Here is a 15,953-nt window from a genome sequence, read left to right on the forward strand (position 1 = left end):
CACAAACTCACTTTGGGCCCTGACCTGACATACCAGTTTTCAAGATGAACTAACTGTGCAAGTGCATTTTAGAGAATTATGAAATCTGGGCTTTAATCAGGAACCATGCTGCAACCATAGAGTCACTGCTGCTGCAACCTGATGACAACACAGGGTGCAGGGCAGCAGAGAATTGGGGCCAAAATCTTTAGCAAACTACAAGTGTCTAGGAATATTTTAACCACTAGATGGCACTTGAATGCCAAGAGATATTCTCAATGCGCATTTTTCCTTAAAGGGAAGCACACAAGTTATAAACGGACCCCACAATCAAAGTAGGTCTTAATAACCTTCAGTATTAGCATACACTAAAATGATGGGAAATCTTTGACCTTTATTTACATATAAGAAAGGGGAATTAGGAATCATTTTAAACTAAAAGTGGGATATTGTAAACAAGGGAGAACAAGATATAGTGAAACAGAAACATATAAGCAAGAAATTTCATATAGATAGAATTCAGAGAGGTAGCCGTGTTAGTCTGTATCAGCTAAAACATCGAGAAGTCCTCTAAGGTGTCACAAGGACTCATTATTTTTGCATATAGATAGAAGAATTTTGAAACTAACGTTTTAAAAAAGATTGCCATTAGAATCCCAATGTCAAATTAGATCATTTCACAGAATAGGTGCTGGAACTTGGGATGAGGGGAGTGCTGCCACACCCCCTGGATTGAAGTGGTTTTCATTATATACAGGCTTTACAGTTTGATTCAATGGCTCTCAGCACCCCCACTATACAAATTTTTCCAGCACCCCTGTTTAACAGAAGGGCCATTTAATTACTCTTAAAATTCAAGGGACCTGATCCCCATTCTCTTGCAGTCTATAACGAAAGCTCCATTGATTTAAATTGGTAGAGTACTGCCTGGATACAAAATTTGTATCCACATCCAATCCACAATCTGCAAACATGGTCCGTGGATATCCACATCCACATCATAAAGGGGATATCCACGGATCTGCAGAGCTCTAGATATAAAATTTGGATCTGCACCAATCCACGATCCACAAACCTGGTCCACGAATGCAGATATTTACAGATATAAACACTAGACAATATGCCAATTTAAAACTATCGCAAGGGCAGGGCCTTCTTTCAATGAAACATCATAAAGTGCTAACACTTGCCTTTAGTATGTATGTGAAGCTATCTCTGACATAAATACTAACACCAAGATTTTCCAGTGACTAGTGATTTTGATTGCCCCAGTTGTCGTGCGCATCATAAAGAGACCTGCCTTTCAGAAGGTACTGAGCCTCTCAAAATCGGTACCACACACTCAAAATCAGGCCCCTTTAAGTTGTCTCATGCTCAAAACTGAGATATTCAAAATCACTAGTTACTTTTAAAAATCTTGCCCTTAGTGTTAAGTGGGTTTAGAATGCTTCCATTTCTTTGCTCTCTCCCCTGGTGTAGTGAGAATTTACCTTGTCTGGAGCAGTGTTTAACTGAAGTTCCATCTTACTACAAAATCCAAATATGCCTGTCACAGGACAGCATTGGCCTTTTAAGAGGGAAGAGGCTGGTGCACCTGTGATGGTCAGCTGATGCTCAGAGGGCTTAGGAGAGGGCAGCTGGACCCTAGAGCAGGGGAATCTGGATGAGTCAGGGCAGAAAGAGCAGATGTGGGGCTTTCACTGCCTCAGAGAATGAATGCAGAGAGCAGAAAGCTCTGCAGGCAGTCCATGAGAATAGGGAAACAGGCCACTAGCTGGGTGGCCTGGGGAATGGGAGAAGGAGCCGCTGGAGCAAGAAGGAGCACTGGGGAGTGCCACTGTGGCCTCTGTCCTGTACAACAAGCAGGGAACTGGGAAAAGCCCAGGAGGAACGTGAGGCTTTTACTAAGCCCAGGTTGGATGGGCAGTATCTGTGTTACTGCTTCATTTGAGCTTTTGAATTCTAGTGGGTGACTTCAGGGGGGCAAGCATGAGAGTCCTCCAGCCTAAAGCACAACTGAGACTCACAAAGAGCCTCAGGTCATCAGAGACAATGAAGCCAGAACCTTTTGAGTTATGGCATTGATGTTAATTTTGTGATATGATATTAATAAATTAACCCATCTCATAGTCCAGAGTGTGTTGGAGAAGTATTCTTGAGGAGCCCTTTGAAGAGGAAACTGAGGTAAAAGCTCCTGCAGGGTCATCCCATGCCAGGAGGGCATGCTCTGAGATGGCAGCCCTGTGACAATACCCAACATAACACCTGTTTTTCTCCTTAATCGGGTATCAAATCCTAGAGTGCATTTTACTTTGGTGCTCATTCTGTTCCTGGTAAAATACTTAAGGGCCTTGCTTTAAAGGGATATCTACATTAGCTTTTTCCTACTACCTCTTCACCTTTATTACCCCTAGTAGAACTACACCAGTGCAAAGATGGGGTTTGTCAACATGAAAAAGACTCACGTAGACAAGACCTAACAGTGTTACTCAGCAACCGTTGTCAACCACACAAATATAAGACACATTCTCCCAACTCCTGCCTCGTTCAGTAAGAATTCTAACCTATGTACACCAGATACAAGGAAAGGTGTGATAGTTTTATGTTCAATTCTTTTGTCCAATTAGAGTCCACACTAAATCTAAAGAGTGTCAGCATCAGCCATGTATCTGAAACAAAAACACTGTCACACACTATGTCATAACTGGACTGATGTAGGCATTCTACCATATTGATAGTATTCTTACCTGTACAAACACAGTGAAGAGAATAAGTACAGTCGTGGCTGCAATGAAGAGCTTCTTTCTAGGGAAGTCAGGGAGCAAGAAAACCAGAGAGAAACAGATGGCACCTCTAAGACCCCCATATGCTATAATAAACTGATCCTTGCTGGTAACAGTGTTCACATGTAATCTGTTCACGAAGAAAGTCAATACAAGAACCCCTATTAAAGTAGGAAAGAAGATGGAAAATTAGCAAGCAAGAAGAGAACTTACACAGCATTAAAATAAGTGGCTATTACACTGTGAACAAATTACACACCAGCAAGAATAGAGCAGGGAAGAATTTGGTAATATATTACACTCCTTCACTGGCCAGATCCACTGGGTTTCTATCTGTCTGGTACTAGCCCCAGAAAAGCTAAGAATGCAGACCCAGTTACGTCTGACTTGGAAGAGACAGGAAATAGTGTTGAATGGCCACAGTTTGGTAGGTCTCGTAAGACCTATAAGATGTTAGACTGATCTTTTGGTAATATCCCATGTTGGATACCATCATCCTTGTGTGTCCTCAAGATCTAGTCTTGAAATTGGGGCTCCTTTTAGAACAAGAATGAGGTTTGACCCAGAGTTTTAGTTTATGTACATAGCCATCACTGAGGTGTTCCTAAAATACACCAGTTAGGTTAGTGAATAAGTGCTAAGTATTAACTGAGTAATAAACAAACATATTATAATACAATACAGTGTATTAACATATTTGTTTTGATGGCAGTTAAAAAAATATTTTAAAATTCACTCTTTGTTTCATATTAACAGTAATGCACAGGTCCAAGAATTCATATTCATTAGTATAATAATATGGGAACTGACCCTGGGAATTGACTTAAAGAGTAGTTGATTCATTCTAATTGGTAATTAATGATTGGATTTTCTGGGTGATACATACTCTCTCAAGGGCAAACTGGCAATTTGGTTTATTTTAATAATTTAGTTACAGGTTACCTTTTGAACTGCATTTGGTTTTAAGCAACTGCCAGGGTACACAAAATATTTTATGTTTTGTAATTGCATTAAACTTGTGTATTTGGCAGTCTCTAATTCATAGACAGTAATACTGTGTGAACTTTAAGTTAATGAAAGGTGCCACAGCAATTAATGCAATTGATAATCATTTGCAATTAAACAGAAGCAAAAAGTTGCAGTAGGTCACATTGTGGGTCTATTAATCTGACAATATCCTGTTACAGAAACTGAGAAAGAAACATGTACGTGGCTCTAAACTTCTAGGGCCTGATTCTGACCTCTTTAACATCTGTGTAAATCAGGCCTTACTCCATTTACACCAATGGAACCTATACAGATGAGATCAGAATCAGGTCCTTAAACTCTGAAACAGTGACTATAATTAAGCAATAACAACAGGGACCCTAGACATTTCATTTCTTGAAGATTAATCTTTAAGATTAATGGCTAGTTTGAGAATTGATGACATAAGAGGGTCATGAATTTCTCCCCTGCCCCCTCACATCACTACAGCTTTTTATTTTTTAATGTTTTAAAGACATCATCCACCTCATTTGTTGGGAAATAAACTTTAAAAACAACATTATACAAACACTTCCCCACACACTTCCGATAACTTGGAATAACCAATTTCTATCATACAGAGGAACAATTTGGAGAAGACAAGAAATCTTGGAATATTCAGTAACAGAGAACATGATTAACGGGAACTGTGGCAATGATGTATTCCCAGATCCAGGAGCGCCCGGGAAATAAGGCCAAGAGGAGCAGATGATAAAAACTCCAGTTTTCATTTTCAACGTTCTATCTAACTGACAATAACACTTTTAGTTTGAAAAAATACTACATAGAAATGTATTTCACAACTAGACCAGAGCCAAACACAGCCAGTAATTCACACTCGAATTAATTTCAAGTGCCATCTTTAAGTAGGAGTGGTTAGTAATGAATACATTTACATAGTCATATGGTTAAAGACGTAGAATATCATTAACTACTTGGGCCAAAATATTTCTCCTTTTGGAGAAGCACCATAACAAACAGACAGCAGAAAATTTCTAACTTGTTTAAAGAATGGCAAAATATTGGTGCCCTGGGAGCTGCTGTCACCCACATAGTTGCTTCATTTTTCTGCACTTTTCAGACCTCCTCCAACTTATGCCAGTGTGACTCCACTCAGCTGCCTTCCTGATTTAATGCAGCATAAGCGAGAGAATCAGAGTGGCTCCACTAGTGGGATGAGGTCCTGGAATCTGGTTGAATTGGCCCAGCTGCTCCAATAACATCAAAAACTTCTCACCACAAAGACCTTTTCACAATAGCTTTATTCTCAGGTTTAGGGTCCTCAGGTTGCAAGAAAAAACAGCAACAAAGGTTCTTACAGAAAAGAAAAGAAGCATGAGTAGTGGTAAGTGGCAGGAGGGGCTCGCCATTCTGAGTACAAATCCACCAGGCCCCCATGGATACGCACTCAGGGGTGCTAGCCCGAGCCCCTGCCCGAGTTACCATAACTACACTACTATTTTTAGTATGCTAGCTTGATGAGAGCTAGTGTAAGTTATGTCTCCTTCAGCTCCAAGCACAGCAATACCCTAAATATTGTAAATAGGTGAGCCAGAGACCAAAATGTTGAATGAAATTCAGCCCTGGATGAATGTAGGCCTAGCATCCTTTGAAATCAATGGGAATTACACCTAATTATTCCAGGGCTGATTTTGATGTCATCTTTTCTTTGCTCTTTCTGTTTACAATATTAAACCCTTTCCGGTAATGTGATAAAAGTAAATAGAGAATTTGAGGTTTACTGCCTATTCTTGGAACACCAGAATAGTTTGTTAGGCGCTTTAATGATTGTTACTGACATTGTTTGTTACCCTCCTGCCATCAGATATTTTCAAACAAGGAGAACCCAAATAATTCAGAATGCTTTTTTCATTTCATTGAAAACAAACATTTTAAACAAAGGAAACCATTTTTTCTCATAGTAAAACACTCGAGGGTGTGCATAATTAACCAATAAATGTGCTTTCAGGCACATTTATGGCACTTAGTCATTAACAGCAAATCTAGTCATGTGTTAATAGCTAATAAAGCACATCCTGCCATGTCTTGTTGTTAATCACTGAGAATCCAATTTAAGTAATTTGTTTGATGAGCCTATTTAACTTCAGGTCAAGTTTTAACCACAAAGGTATTTCTGGTTGCTTTAGTGGTTTGTAAACAGACACCTTATGAAGCAGCTTTCACAATTCTAGGTGCCATCTTTCTTCTCAAAAATATACTATGCTTATGACAACTTTGTACATTAATTTAAGATTAAGTTATAAAAGACATCCCTAGAAGAGAAAAGAGACTGCACGGTAGCTATGGGCTCCAGGGTTAAATCCCAGTATCAAGAGGCCTGATTCTCCACTCCATTGTGGATTCCTTTCCACCTGTGCAAAGTGGTTATCAGATACCCCTCCTCGACTTTGCACAGGTGTCAGTGACTTCGTGTGGTGCAGGGCAGTGGAGAATCATGCTCCCTGAATGTCAAATCAGTGCAAGTTACACTTTTTTACTACTTTCACCCATTTTCCTGACCATTTACAAACACTGGAAAATGTCTTTGGGGGTTGCACTGCTTACATGTGGTCTGATTTTTGTCTGGTTATTGTAAAAGTCAGCAAATATCTAGGGCACGCCTTTTTTCAGGATTTTATATGATAATTTTCAACTCCAAGTGTGTTAGGAAAGGATTTTGGGCCTACCCCTACCCTCTCATTTAGAACTTAGTCTTGGTCTCTCCACCCATGAGTGACTCTGTATTCTCAGGTGTGTGTTTATAAGCTAGTGACAGGGAGAGCAAGTTAGCCCTGGATCTTGTTTAACTTGCCCATTTAAATGGCTAACCTTTCCCTAGCATGCCTGAGTTATAACTGTCATGCCTCTATATGAAAAAAGGTGTGTTGTTTCTCTGACAAACTGTCTGTCTGAATTGAAGTGGTTGCGAAAGGTGCCTGACTGACAAACCCACAGACGGAAGTCCTCTTATTAGCTACAGCTTAGGAAATGCCTGGGCAGCAGCAGTGTAAACTTCCTCACTTTAAGGCTTTAAGCCACATTTACATCATTAGAATTCTGGGCTGGTGAGTACCCAGCATTATTTAGGTGTCTGAAGGAGCTGCTCTAAGTTACAGACAGCCAGAGCTGCTCAGAATTGCTGTAGCATGGTGCATGGTGCACCCCAACATACTGGGACTAGCAAGGGACTCTGTGTTTCCCATAACTGCACGGGGGGAATTCTCCTATTGCTGGCCAAGGGGCTTTTACGGAGCAAAGAGTGGCCATAGTGAGAGGGAAAATCCCTGTGTTCCCACAAATTGTGCCCAGGTAGGTAAAGAAAAAAGAACAAAGACATAGAACAATAGGGCACAATACTAGGCTATATGTTAAGTTTCTATATTTGCATATTATTTGTTTATATATCGTCTCCGAACTCTGGGCTAGGAGCATGTGTTGTGTGCCTTTACGGCAAGGAAGAATCCCTAAAAAAGTAATGTTGGGAGTATCCTACGGTTGCTGAGTAAAGGAGAGGTCTAGCCCTCTGCTTTAAAAATATAAGATGAGAGAAAAAGTAATCATGGGGCTTCCATATCACCATCAAGGGAAGTGTTCATCCACTATTTGTTATTCACAGACTCTTATTCTGAACACTGCTGTGCTCAGCTCTGAAGCCTAGATTAATCTCCACTTTTGCTCTGTTTCCAGGATACCATTTGCCCACTAACATTTCCCAGCTGTTCCTACAGGAGAATTTACAGCTGCTGAGGTCTTGGTTCATATCATTTCCCTCCCGTGCTGCAGAGAGTGTGGATTATCCTCTCCAAAAAATATCTTGATGTAACTGCAGCTCCCTTGTTTGCTTATGTTCTTAGACATGTTAACTCAAAACTTTACCAAACCCCAGGCTTCTCACATTTTTGCTGCCCACCTCCATTTCAAAGCCCCAGTAATCTTCTATACCAGCTCAGTGGAAGACATTCTTCCACAGGGAAGCAGAATGACCCAGGAGTTCCAGGACAGAGAGATCCTGTGTGCCAGCTGTGACGTCTCTTTATGGGATACAGCTTGCTCCTCCTGCATAGGTAGCCAGCTCTGCTGGACAGTGCACAGACAGATACAGTTATGGATCTCCATCCTCCCTATCCTCTTTGGGACACAGAGCAAGTCCCAGGGCAGTAGGAGGGTGCAGTCCCTGTGCTACTGTGAGTGCAGGAACTGGAATTCTTGTTACCAAACAAGCAAGTGATGGGCTTCTCACATGCTCTCTGCCCACTGTACCCAGGTAAGGGCCAGGCAGAATCTGGCCTGGGTTTAAGTACAGTTACTGCTGTCATTTTAAAATACTTCCATCCCACATCTACTGTAAGAGATGACTACACATTGTGTATAAGGACTCTGAATTGATCGCCCAGCTGTATAGATGTGCATGGGGATCCACATTTCACTACAAAACACAGGCCTCTGCTTCTCCAGCTAATAATACAGCTCATTAGCTCAGCCAGCAGAGAGAACTGGTTACACATAACATCCAGTCCATCACCTTCCCAGCCAAGGGAAATGATTCACATGCAACCAAGCCAATATATGACTTATTTCTTCCAGTTAAGACAGCATTTGCCCTTGAATACACTCTAGAGGAGCTGAGTTATCAGGAGTTTAGGGTGACCAGATGGCCCGATTTCATAGGGACAGCCCCTATTTTTGGGTTTTTTTCTTATAGAGGTTCCTATTACCCCCACACACACATACACACCCCTGTCCCAATTTTTCACACTTGCTATCTGGTCACCCTAAGTCCAAGCCAATCCTGCAACCATGTTAAGAAGAGACAACGATTCATGCCCAAAACGATCAGCTCCAAAAACAAGATCCCCCCTATTAGCTCGAGAACCAGTTTATCTTATCCAGTACAGGAACAAAGGGAGTCAATCACATTTTCCATTGAAGGATGTGATAAAGTGAACTGGAAACACGATAGAAATACAAAGGGAAGTACTAAATGAACCAGCAGTTAGAATTAAAGGTTATGTTCTGAATGTTAGGCAACCAGTACTTTTCAAAGAGTCACTCCCCTCCTACACTTAAATGAGATACATAATAAACTCCAAGACTGTACATTTCATTGCCGCAAAGAAAAACCATTTTTTTCACCATACCTAGTGCTCTCCAAATAAGACAGAAAATGACGGTAAAGCAAATATAAGACCAACTCCATTCATGGTTGTCTCCAATGGTAGAGACCCCAAGAAAGATGAAGATAAGGGTATCACTAACACTGCTCCACATCTTCATAAAGTATTTGATTGTAGTGTGAGACTTTAGAGAGATATTCGCCTCCACATAACGTTTCATGCCCATGGCACAAGCAATAATACTGAAGAAAGAAAATAAAGCAATTACATATGGTACATAGGGTGGTTGGAGGAACATGCTAGATAGGCAAAAATTATATCATAGCCTTTCCAAGACAACGTAAGACTTAGTTTAGGGTCAGATTCTGGTACGCTGACTCACTAAGTAGTACCTTACTCCCCAAGTAATTCTATTAAAAATCAATGAGACCACTTGTGCAGAGAGAGGCTACTCTGTGTGAGTAAGGGTATTTGGATCTGGCCCTTAATAAATAAATGCTATGGTATTACATTTATTGTAGGGAGGTAGCGACACCTATAGTTAATGTTGCCCAACGCTTTCCATTATAAGACCCTGTTTTCAGTTCCTTGTAAGTTTGCCAAACTTTAACCATTTGGGCTGAAATTTTCAATCCTGGGTGTTTGCCTCAGGCTGATGTTTTCTGGAAAATTTCAGCAAAAAAGTTTCAGCTGTTTCTCAGAATGAGGTTAGGGGAAAAAATACATTTGTTTGCTTATGTTAAAATATTCTTATACACATTTCATTGAGAAGATCTAGCACCTCCTCCATGTGCCACCTTATTTCTAGCATTTCCTAACTTTTGAGTGTTTTACTTTGCAACTTTGTAACATTCTTTTAATGTAGTTTTATATATCATTATTAATATATTGCATGTATCCACTTCCTGTCATCTGTTTGCCATCAGCAGTGCAACACTGACAGATTCTAATCAAGATTTAATCTCAATTTTTGGAATCAAAGACTCATAAATATTAGAAATGCAAAAGGCTTGTTAGATAATAACCAAGTTCATCTCCCTGTCATAGCAGGACTGTTCCCTATACACAATACAAATTGCTCTCTGCAGTACACACTGTTATTTGTATTACCATGATGCCCTAGTGTCCCAGTTATGGATCATGCCCCACTGTTCTAGGTTCTGTAGAAGCACATAACAACGAGACAGTCCGTGCCCTGAAGAGTTTGCAGCCCAAGTGCAAGATCAGAGACAGTGGGTGAATGCAGCAAACTGGCAGTACGGAGCATAAGGAAATCATGAGACAATACTGAAGAGACAAGAATTACAGAAAAGGAATAGGAGCAAATTCCATCATAAGTTACACCAGTGTAAATCTGAAGTAATTCAGCTCATTCAATGGAGTTTACACCACTATGAGGCCAGAATCTGGCCCATAAAATTTTGATCTCTTAAAAGTATAATAGTGAACTCATTTAAAAAAAAAATCTTCAGAGCTTTCCCAGTGTTTTTCTGTATATCATGTCTTTTTATAACTCCACTCCCGCACCACCCCATGTGCCCACAGATCAGTATGGCACATAGGAAAATGCTGATGAGCTGAGCATTTATTGCCCTTTCACAGCTTCCATACATTGAGGGTTGCACTGAGAAGTAGCCTGTGATGAGGAGAACGTCACACACAAAGACGTTTGTCCAGATTCTGCACTGCTCTCTCATGCTTTGGGAAGCCTATCTGGAGAATTCTGGCCCTAAAACCATCATAATCAGCCACAGGAAGATCATCCCAGTATGGAGGGACCTTCAGAATACAGAGACCTGACGTAGCAGCTCCTGTGCTGCTGGCATGAGGGGTGTGAAAAGGGCTTCTTCAAATCTGGCTGATCTGTGGCTGCTGTATCAGACTCTTGGGGCCACGGGCAGCCAGCATAGCATACGAGTAGCCTAACTCTAACTAACACTAGGGACTGACCCAAGATGAGGGAAGCACATTTTACATTCCTATCCGCATCCTGAGCTGCTATGTTCTTTGGCCACAGCTGAGGAGCTGACCCCTTAAATCAGCTGAAGGACTACAGAGAGCTCAACTGATATCAAAGAAATCTTACTGAACATTCACTAGGCTGGGCGATGAACACAGAACAGGCCTTCAACTGGACCACTGTGCTTCTGAGGAAATTAGAGAATATCACTACAGCAGTAACATTTTACCTCTTGGTGTATTGTACATACAAGATCATTTTAGAAGTGTGAAGCAACAATTAAAACTTTTATCCTTTAACTGTTCATGGATAATTGGTTATTTAAACTACAGGATACATGTGGTTAGCCTAATTCATCAGCTTTTCAAATCAGCATAATTTCAGCCTAGCAATCTCAGAAGGTCAAAGCAATTGAAATCAAAGAGTCAAAGCACTGGGGAGAGGGGCATATGTTACTTTGACTGAAACACATTGTACTAAAGGACCGGTTTAACTCCTGAAGGCAAGGGAAATATCAGTTTCTGAATTCTGGTCACCATTGCTATTTTGACAACAACTCTCTGAAGCAAAGGGCCTCGTTTTCTTCTAATCTACATCCGTGTACACCAGGAGTAACTCCCCTGAAGCTCATTACACTGAGATAAATTGGTGTGATCTACATAGGATCTAGCCTATTGACTTTAAATTTTACTTTACTGGTGACTGCCACTCCATAGTTTTCCAAAGAGCCATAGGCTACTGCTGGTCCATTCTATTCATAGTACATGCTCTCAGCTGGTGGTCATGCAGCATATAATACAGGGACCACAGAATGACAAATTTATGTGTGGAAAGAGGTATACACTGACTGGGTGTTTGGGCCTTATTGGCAAAGTCACAACTGTGTGCCAGCTCCCAGTGAATATACAGTGCAGCTATGGGCATGAAAAAGAAAGAGAATGAGAATGTTTCTGTCCAACTTTCTCCTCCCTCCCTTGATTTTAATCTCATCATTTTTAAGTCTTATTTTACCTGTAATTTGCACCCTTTCTTATTTCATATGTGAGTCCCAGGAAACTGACAAAAAAAACCCACCACTTTTTTGCCTCCACTTCTAAACTGCAACTCTCTGCAGTGAAATGAGATAGGGAGAGGAGCTCATCTGTCCTTTCTGTGTTCACTGCCAAAACATTGAGCAAAGCACATCCTAGCGCACTGTGGGACTAGAGAGGGCCTCAGGAATAAATGTGATCATTTTCTGTTGGAAACTGTCAATTTTTCTAAGTAGGGGAAATATGTGGCCACTGGGAAGCCTGGATGTGAAGATTCTGTACTGAGTATTAATAACATGGGAAGGGAGCACTATCTGTAAGGGCAGCAAATAGCGTGTTTCAACAACTGAACAGAAGGATGACAACAGCAGCAATGGCCAAGGTTTCCATGAGATGAGATCTCACCTGACTATTTTTCTGCAACCCATGGAAAACCAATGAGCCTGATTCTCCTCTCACCAGCCTCCTCTGTCCTCTTCTACTAGTAAAACACCATTAATTTCAACACAGTTATTCCTGGTTTGTACTGCTGTTAGCAAGAGCAAAATGTGGCTCCTCTTCTTGTGATCTTCCCCCCTCTATTGGCTAAGCAGCAGGTAATTAACAAACTCTTATTGACCCAGCTGTGCAGATATTTACAGAGGAAAACAATGAAGTTAACTACAACAGTGATGTTCATTTCAAAGCACAAAATAAAAATACTGTTAGTATGGAGAAAATATTTTCAGCATATTAAGCTGGTATCAAAAACAAGAGAACAATACAAAAAAATGTAAAAGGCTTAGAAAACACAAATGAGCCATAAGAGTCTTTGTACTTATATTTAAATCTTAAAATATACCACTATCTGTAATCTCAATTTCTTATGATAAGGAATTAGCTGTCCACGCCATCATTTTGATCCAGAACCAATGCATTATTAAAAAGAAAAGAAAATAGGTTCTATAACGGGTACAGTACACTGTGACAGAAGGAAACACCATTAAGTCTGAATGCCTTCTCCTTTCATGCTGATTATGCAGCACATTTATTTCACTATTCAGTCTCATGATACTATAACAGATCCTTAGTTTACATTTTCCCATGAACTATAATTGTTTTCAACAATACTGAAACATTGCTTTGTATGGGCCATTCTAGGAAACAAAAGTCTGCAAAGTATAGAAGATTCCTATTTATATACAACATAGTATCATTGGTTTCAAAATAGATCATCCAGACACTGTTGTATTTGACTGGATGTTTAATTGTTCATTTTCTTCTCATCATCAGTATTATCAATATTGGAGTTGTCTATAAGACAAATATCACTGGAGTCTAGGTGCATTTTACAGTCGTTAGGGAAATACTAAATATCTTTACTTTTGCAATTGTCAGCACTAGATGAGTCCGTTTCCTGAGTCAGGGTCAGAGCTAGCAGATTGCAACCACTGCCAGGGAGATGGACTGGATGACCTCCTGAGTCTTTTCCATCTATTCTGTCTTTGATTCTAAAGTAAGATCTCTTTGTCCATTAGAAATATTGGATCCAGTTTTGCAGGGCTAAATCATTTCTTCCTCAGGCACAATTCTCATTGATGTTAGTGGGAGTTTTGGTGTCTGATTCAAGATTAAAGGATTTAGCCCACAATTAATCATGTTCTTAAAGGCTAAAGTCAACTTCTTCAAATTAAAAACTAGTATCTCACAATTACTGTATAAGGCTGTACTTAAAGAACCATGATAGCTCCAGTTAGCTTCCCTGGAGACTTGGAGGGGAGTTTTGTAAAGGAAAGTGTCTCCATTCCTGAGATGAGTCAGTCTCTTGAATTCTTTGTTAGACTGATGCTGAAAAGAACGTACAGAAATGATTTTGCAACATTTAAACAAAAATAATTTTCGAGTTTTAAAAATCTTTATTAAAGGATCCACATATTTTAACTGTAGATCAGACATCAATATTTTGCATTTATCTTCTTGGCTATCAACCTCCAATATTTTCAGAAACAAAATGTAGATATAGATAGTTCAACAAATACCATGTTCCTCTTGAATAGCCTTGTGACCTTTCAGTGCTGCCACTTTCCCATGCACTTTCAGTTATGGAAAAGATAATTTCTTTCTGTACAGTCAAATGTACAGCCTTCTCCACTTCTAAAGAAGGCATCTTCAGTGCTCCCTGCTCTGGGCTGATCAACTGCAAGTTGAACAACATGCATTTATTTATCCCTCGGTTTTCTACCGACAGTCAGTAATCCTATGACTCCAGGTGCTGGAACTTTACAAAAACGACTGAATATCAAGAGACTTGTGATGAAATCACAAGAGTTGGGAATCTGCAAACATCCTGCATGGATTGACCCCTGAGACTGCATGGAGTCCCAGTGGCTGCAGGGCTTCACATTGGCACAGTGGTCTGATCATATGGAGCCTACTGAGGGATCAGGGCCAAAGTCAGGAATGCAACATAGAATGACAGTCAAGGGAAGCAGCAGAAGCACCAGTGAAGGAGGTACATCAACTCAGCTAGATATTTGCCTAGTTTTACAACAGACTACATAAAAAGCACTAGCAAAGTCAGTACAAACTAAAATTTCATAGATAATGATTTGTTTATACTGCTCTGTATACTACACACTGAAGTGTAAGTACAGTATTCATATTCCAATTGAGTTATTTTATACCTATACGGTATAAATTGGAAGGTAAGCAATTTTTCAGTAATAGTGTGCTGTGACACTTTAGTATTTTTATGTCTGATTGTGTAAGTTTTTAGGTGAGGTGAAACTTGGGGGTACACAAGACAAATCAGACTCTTGAAGGGAGTACAGTAGTCTGGAAAGATTGAGAGCCACGAGTCTACACGAACCACTTAATGTGCAGTAAGACATTGCATGTAACAAATCACATCCCCATAGAACGCATCACCGCACCAGCTAGACAAGTTACACACTCATTCTAGTCCATACACACTGAGCTACAAGCCAGATTTTGCTCTCAGTTACACCACCAAAATCAGGTATAATTCCACTGAGGTTAGTGGAGTTATTCTGAATTTACATTTAACTGAAAGAAAAATCCAGCCCCTGACCATGCATGATAGCATCAAGGTCACTGGGTGTGCGCCTGTCTATCTGTCTACCTACAATCAAAGAGTCATTGCGTACATTGCCACTTCATCATCTAAGTGTAGGGGGAAACTGGTGATCGTGGATAGCATTGTCTGCTAGCTATTGATGATGCTGTTCTGTGACACTCACCGTCTGTGAAAGTATACCTGTGAATTGAGTTGATCTAGAAAAACTAAGCTAAAACACAAAGAGCCAGTTCTTGCCCTGGCCTGAGCAGGGGCATGCTGCGGGGAGAAGATGGTGGTGGGACCTGAGCTGATCACCTTACAACAGTATGGCAGGATACTGAACACTCAACAGAGTGCTACGGGACTGGCTACTGTGCATTGAAGTGCTACAGCCCCAAGGGCTGCTGGTCAGGGATGCATCTAGGTCTTGGCCAGATACCACATATGCTGGAGAAGGTGTGCAATATTGTCCTTTTTTTAAAGAAGAAGCAGTGTGCAACCTACCACAAAGTCATCCCAGTCACCATGAGCAATCCTGCCTGCCCAATCATACCATCAGAAAGTAAAGGCAGGATATAGACCTAAATAAGCTAATCAGTAAGGATGGGCAAATCACTGGAGATAAAATTAGAATGGACTCAAGTCTTGCCCAAAACCCAGATCAAACCCAGCTTTTCTGATGTTCAAAGAATCCAATCAACCACTTAGTGCACCTCTTCACATCCTGGTATTGACTGGAACTCAAAAGACTACTAGAAAGCCTGTTCTGGCCCAGCCAAAATCACAAAGCACACGAAGTCTCAGACATACTAACCGTGCAATTTTTCCAGACCAAAGACACTAAACCAAGCTTGAATAAGTATCCAAACATTTGGATGCCTCACTGAACTGATGAACCATTTGAAGTTTGTCCATCTCTAATAATCAGGACTATTTATGATTTCCAGTTTTAAAATACACAAGCTGGCTCCAATCTCTACACCCTGAAATGTATTGTTTAAC

General features: G+C 40.5%; 1 protein-coding gene across 1 annotated transcript in view; it reads right to left on the reverse strand.

Annotated features, from left to right (window-relative positions):
* LOC115658035 (sodium/hydrogen exchanger 2-like) overlaps positions 1-15,953 on the reverse strand; it is a 70,268-nt gene that overhangs the window by 31,650 nt on the left and 22,665 nt on the right. Inside the window, exons 4-5 of the mRNA XM_030576495.1 lie at positions 8,927-9,144; positions 2,727-2,923 (exon numbers count right to left, since the gene is read on the reverse strand). Coding sequence (XP_030432355.1) covers positions 2,727-2,923; positions 8,927-9,144 — 415 coding nt within the window. The remainder of the gene's footprint in view (positions 1-2,726; positions 2,924-8,926; positions 9,145-15,953) is intronic.

This window comes from Gopherus evgoodei, chromosome 9, assembly GCF_007399415.2.
Source record: "Gopherus evgoodei ecotype Sinaloan lineage chromosome 9, rGopEvg1_v1.p, whole genome shotgun sequence".
In the NCBI taxonomy this organism is placed as follows: domain Eukaryota; kingdom Metazoa; phylum Chordata; order Testudines; family Testudinidae; genus Gopherus; species Gopherus evgoodei.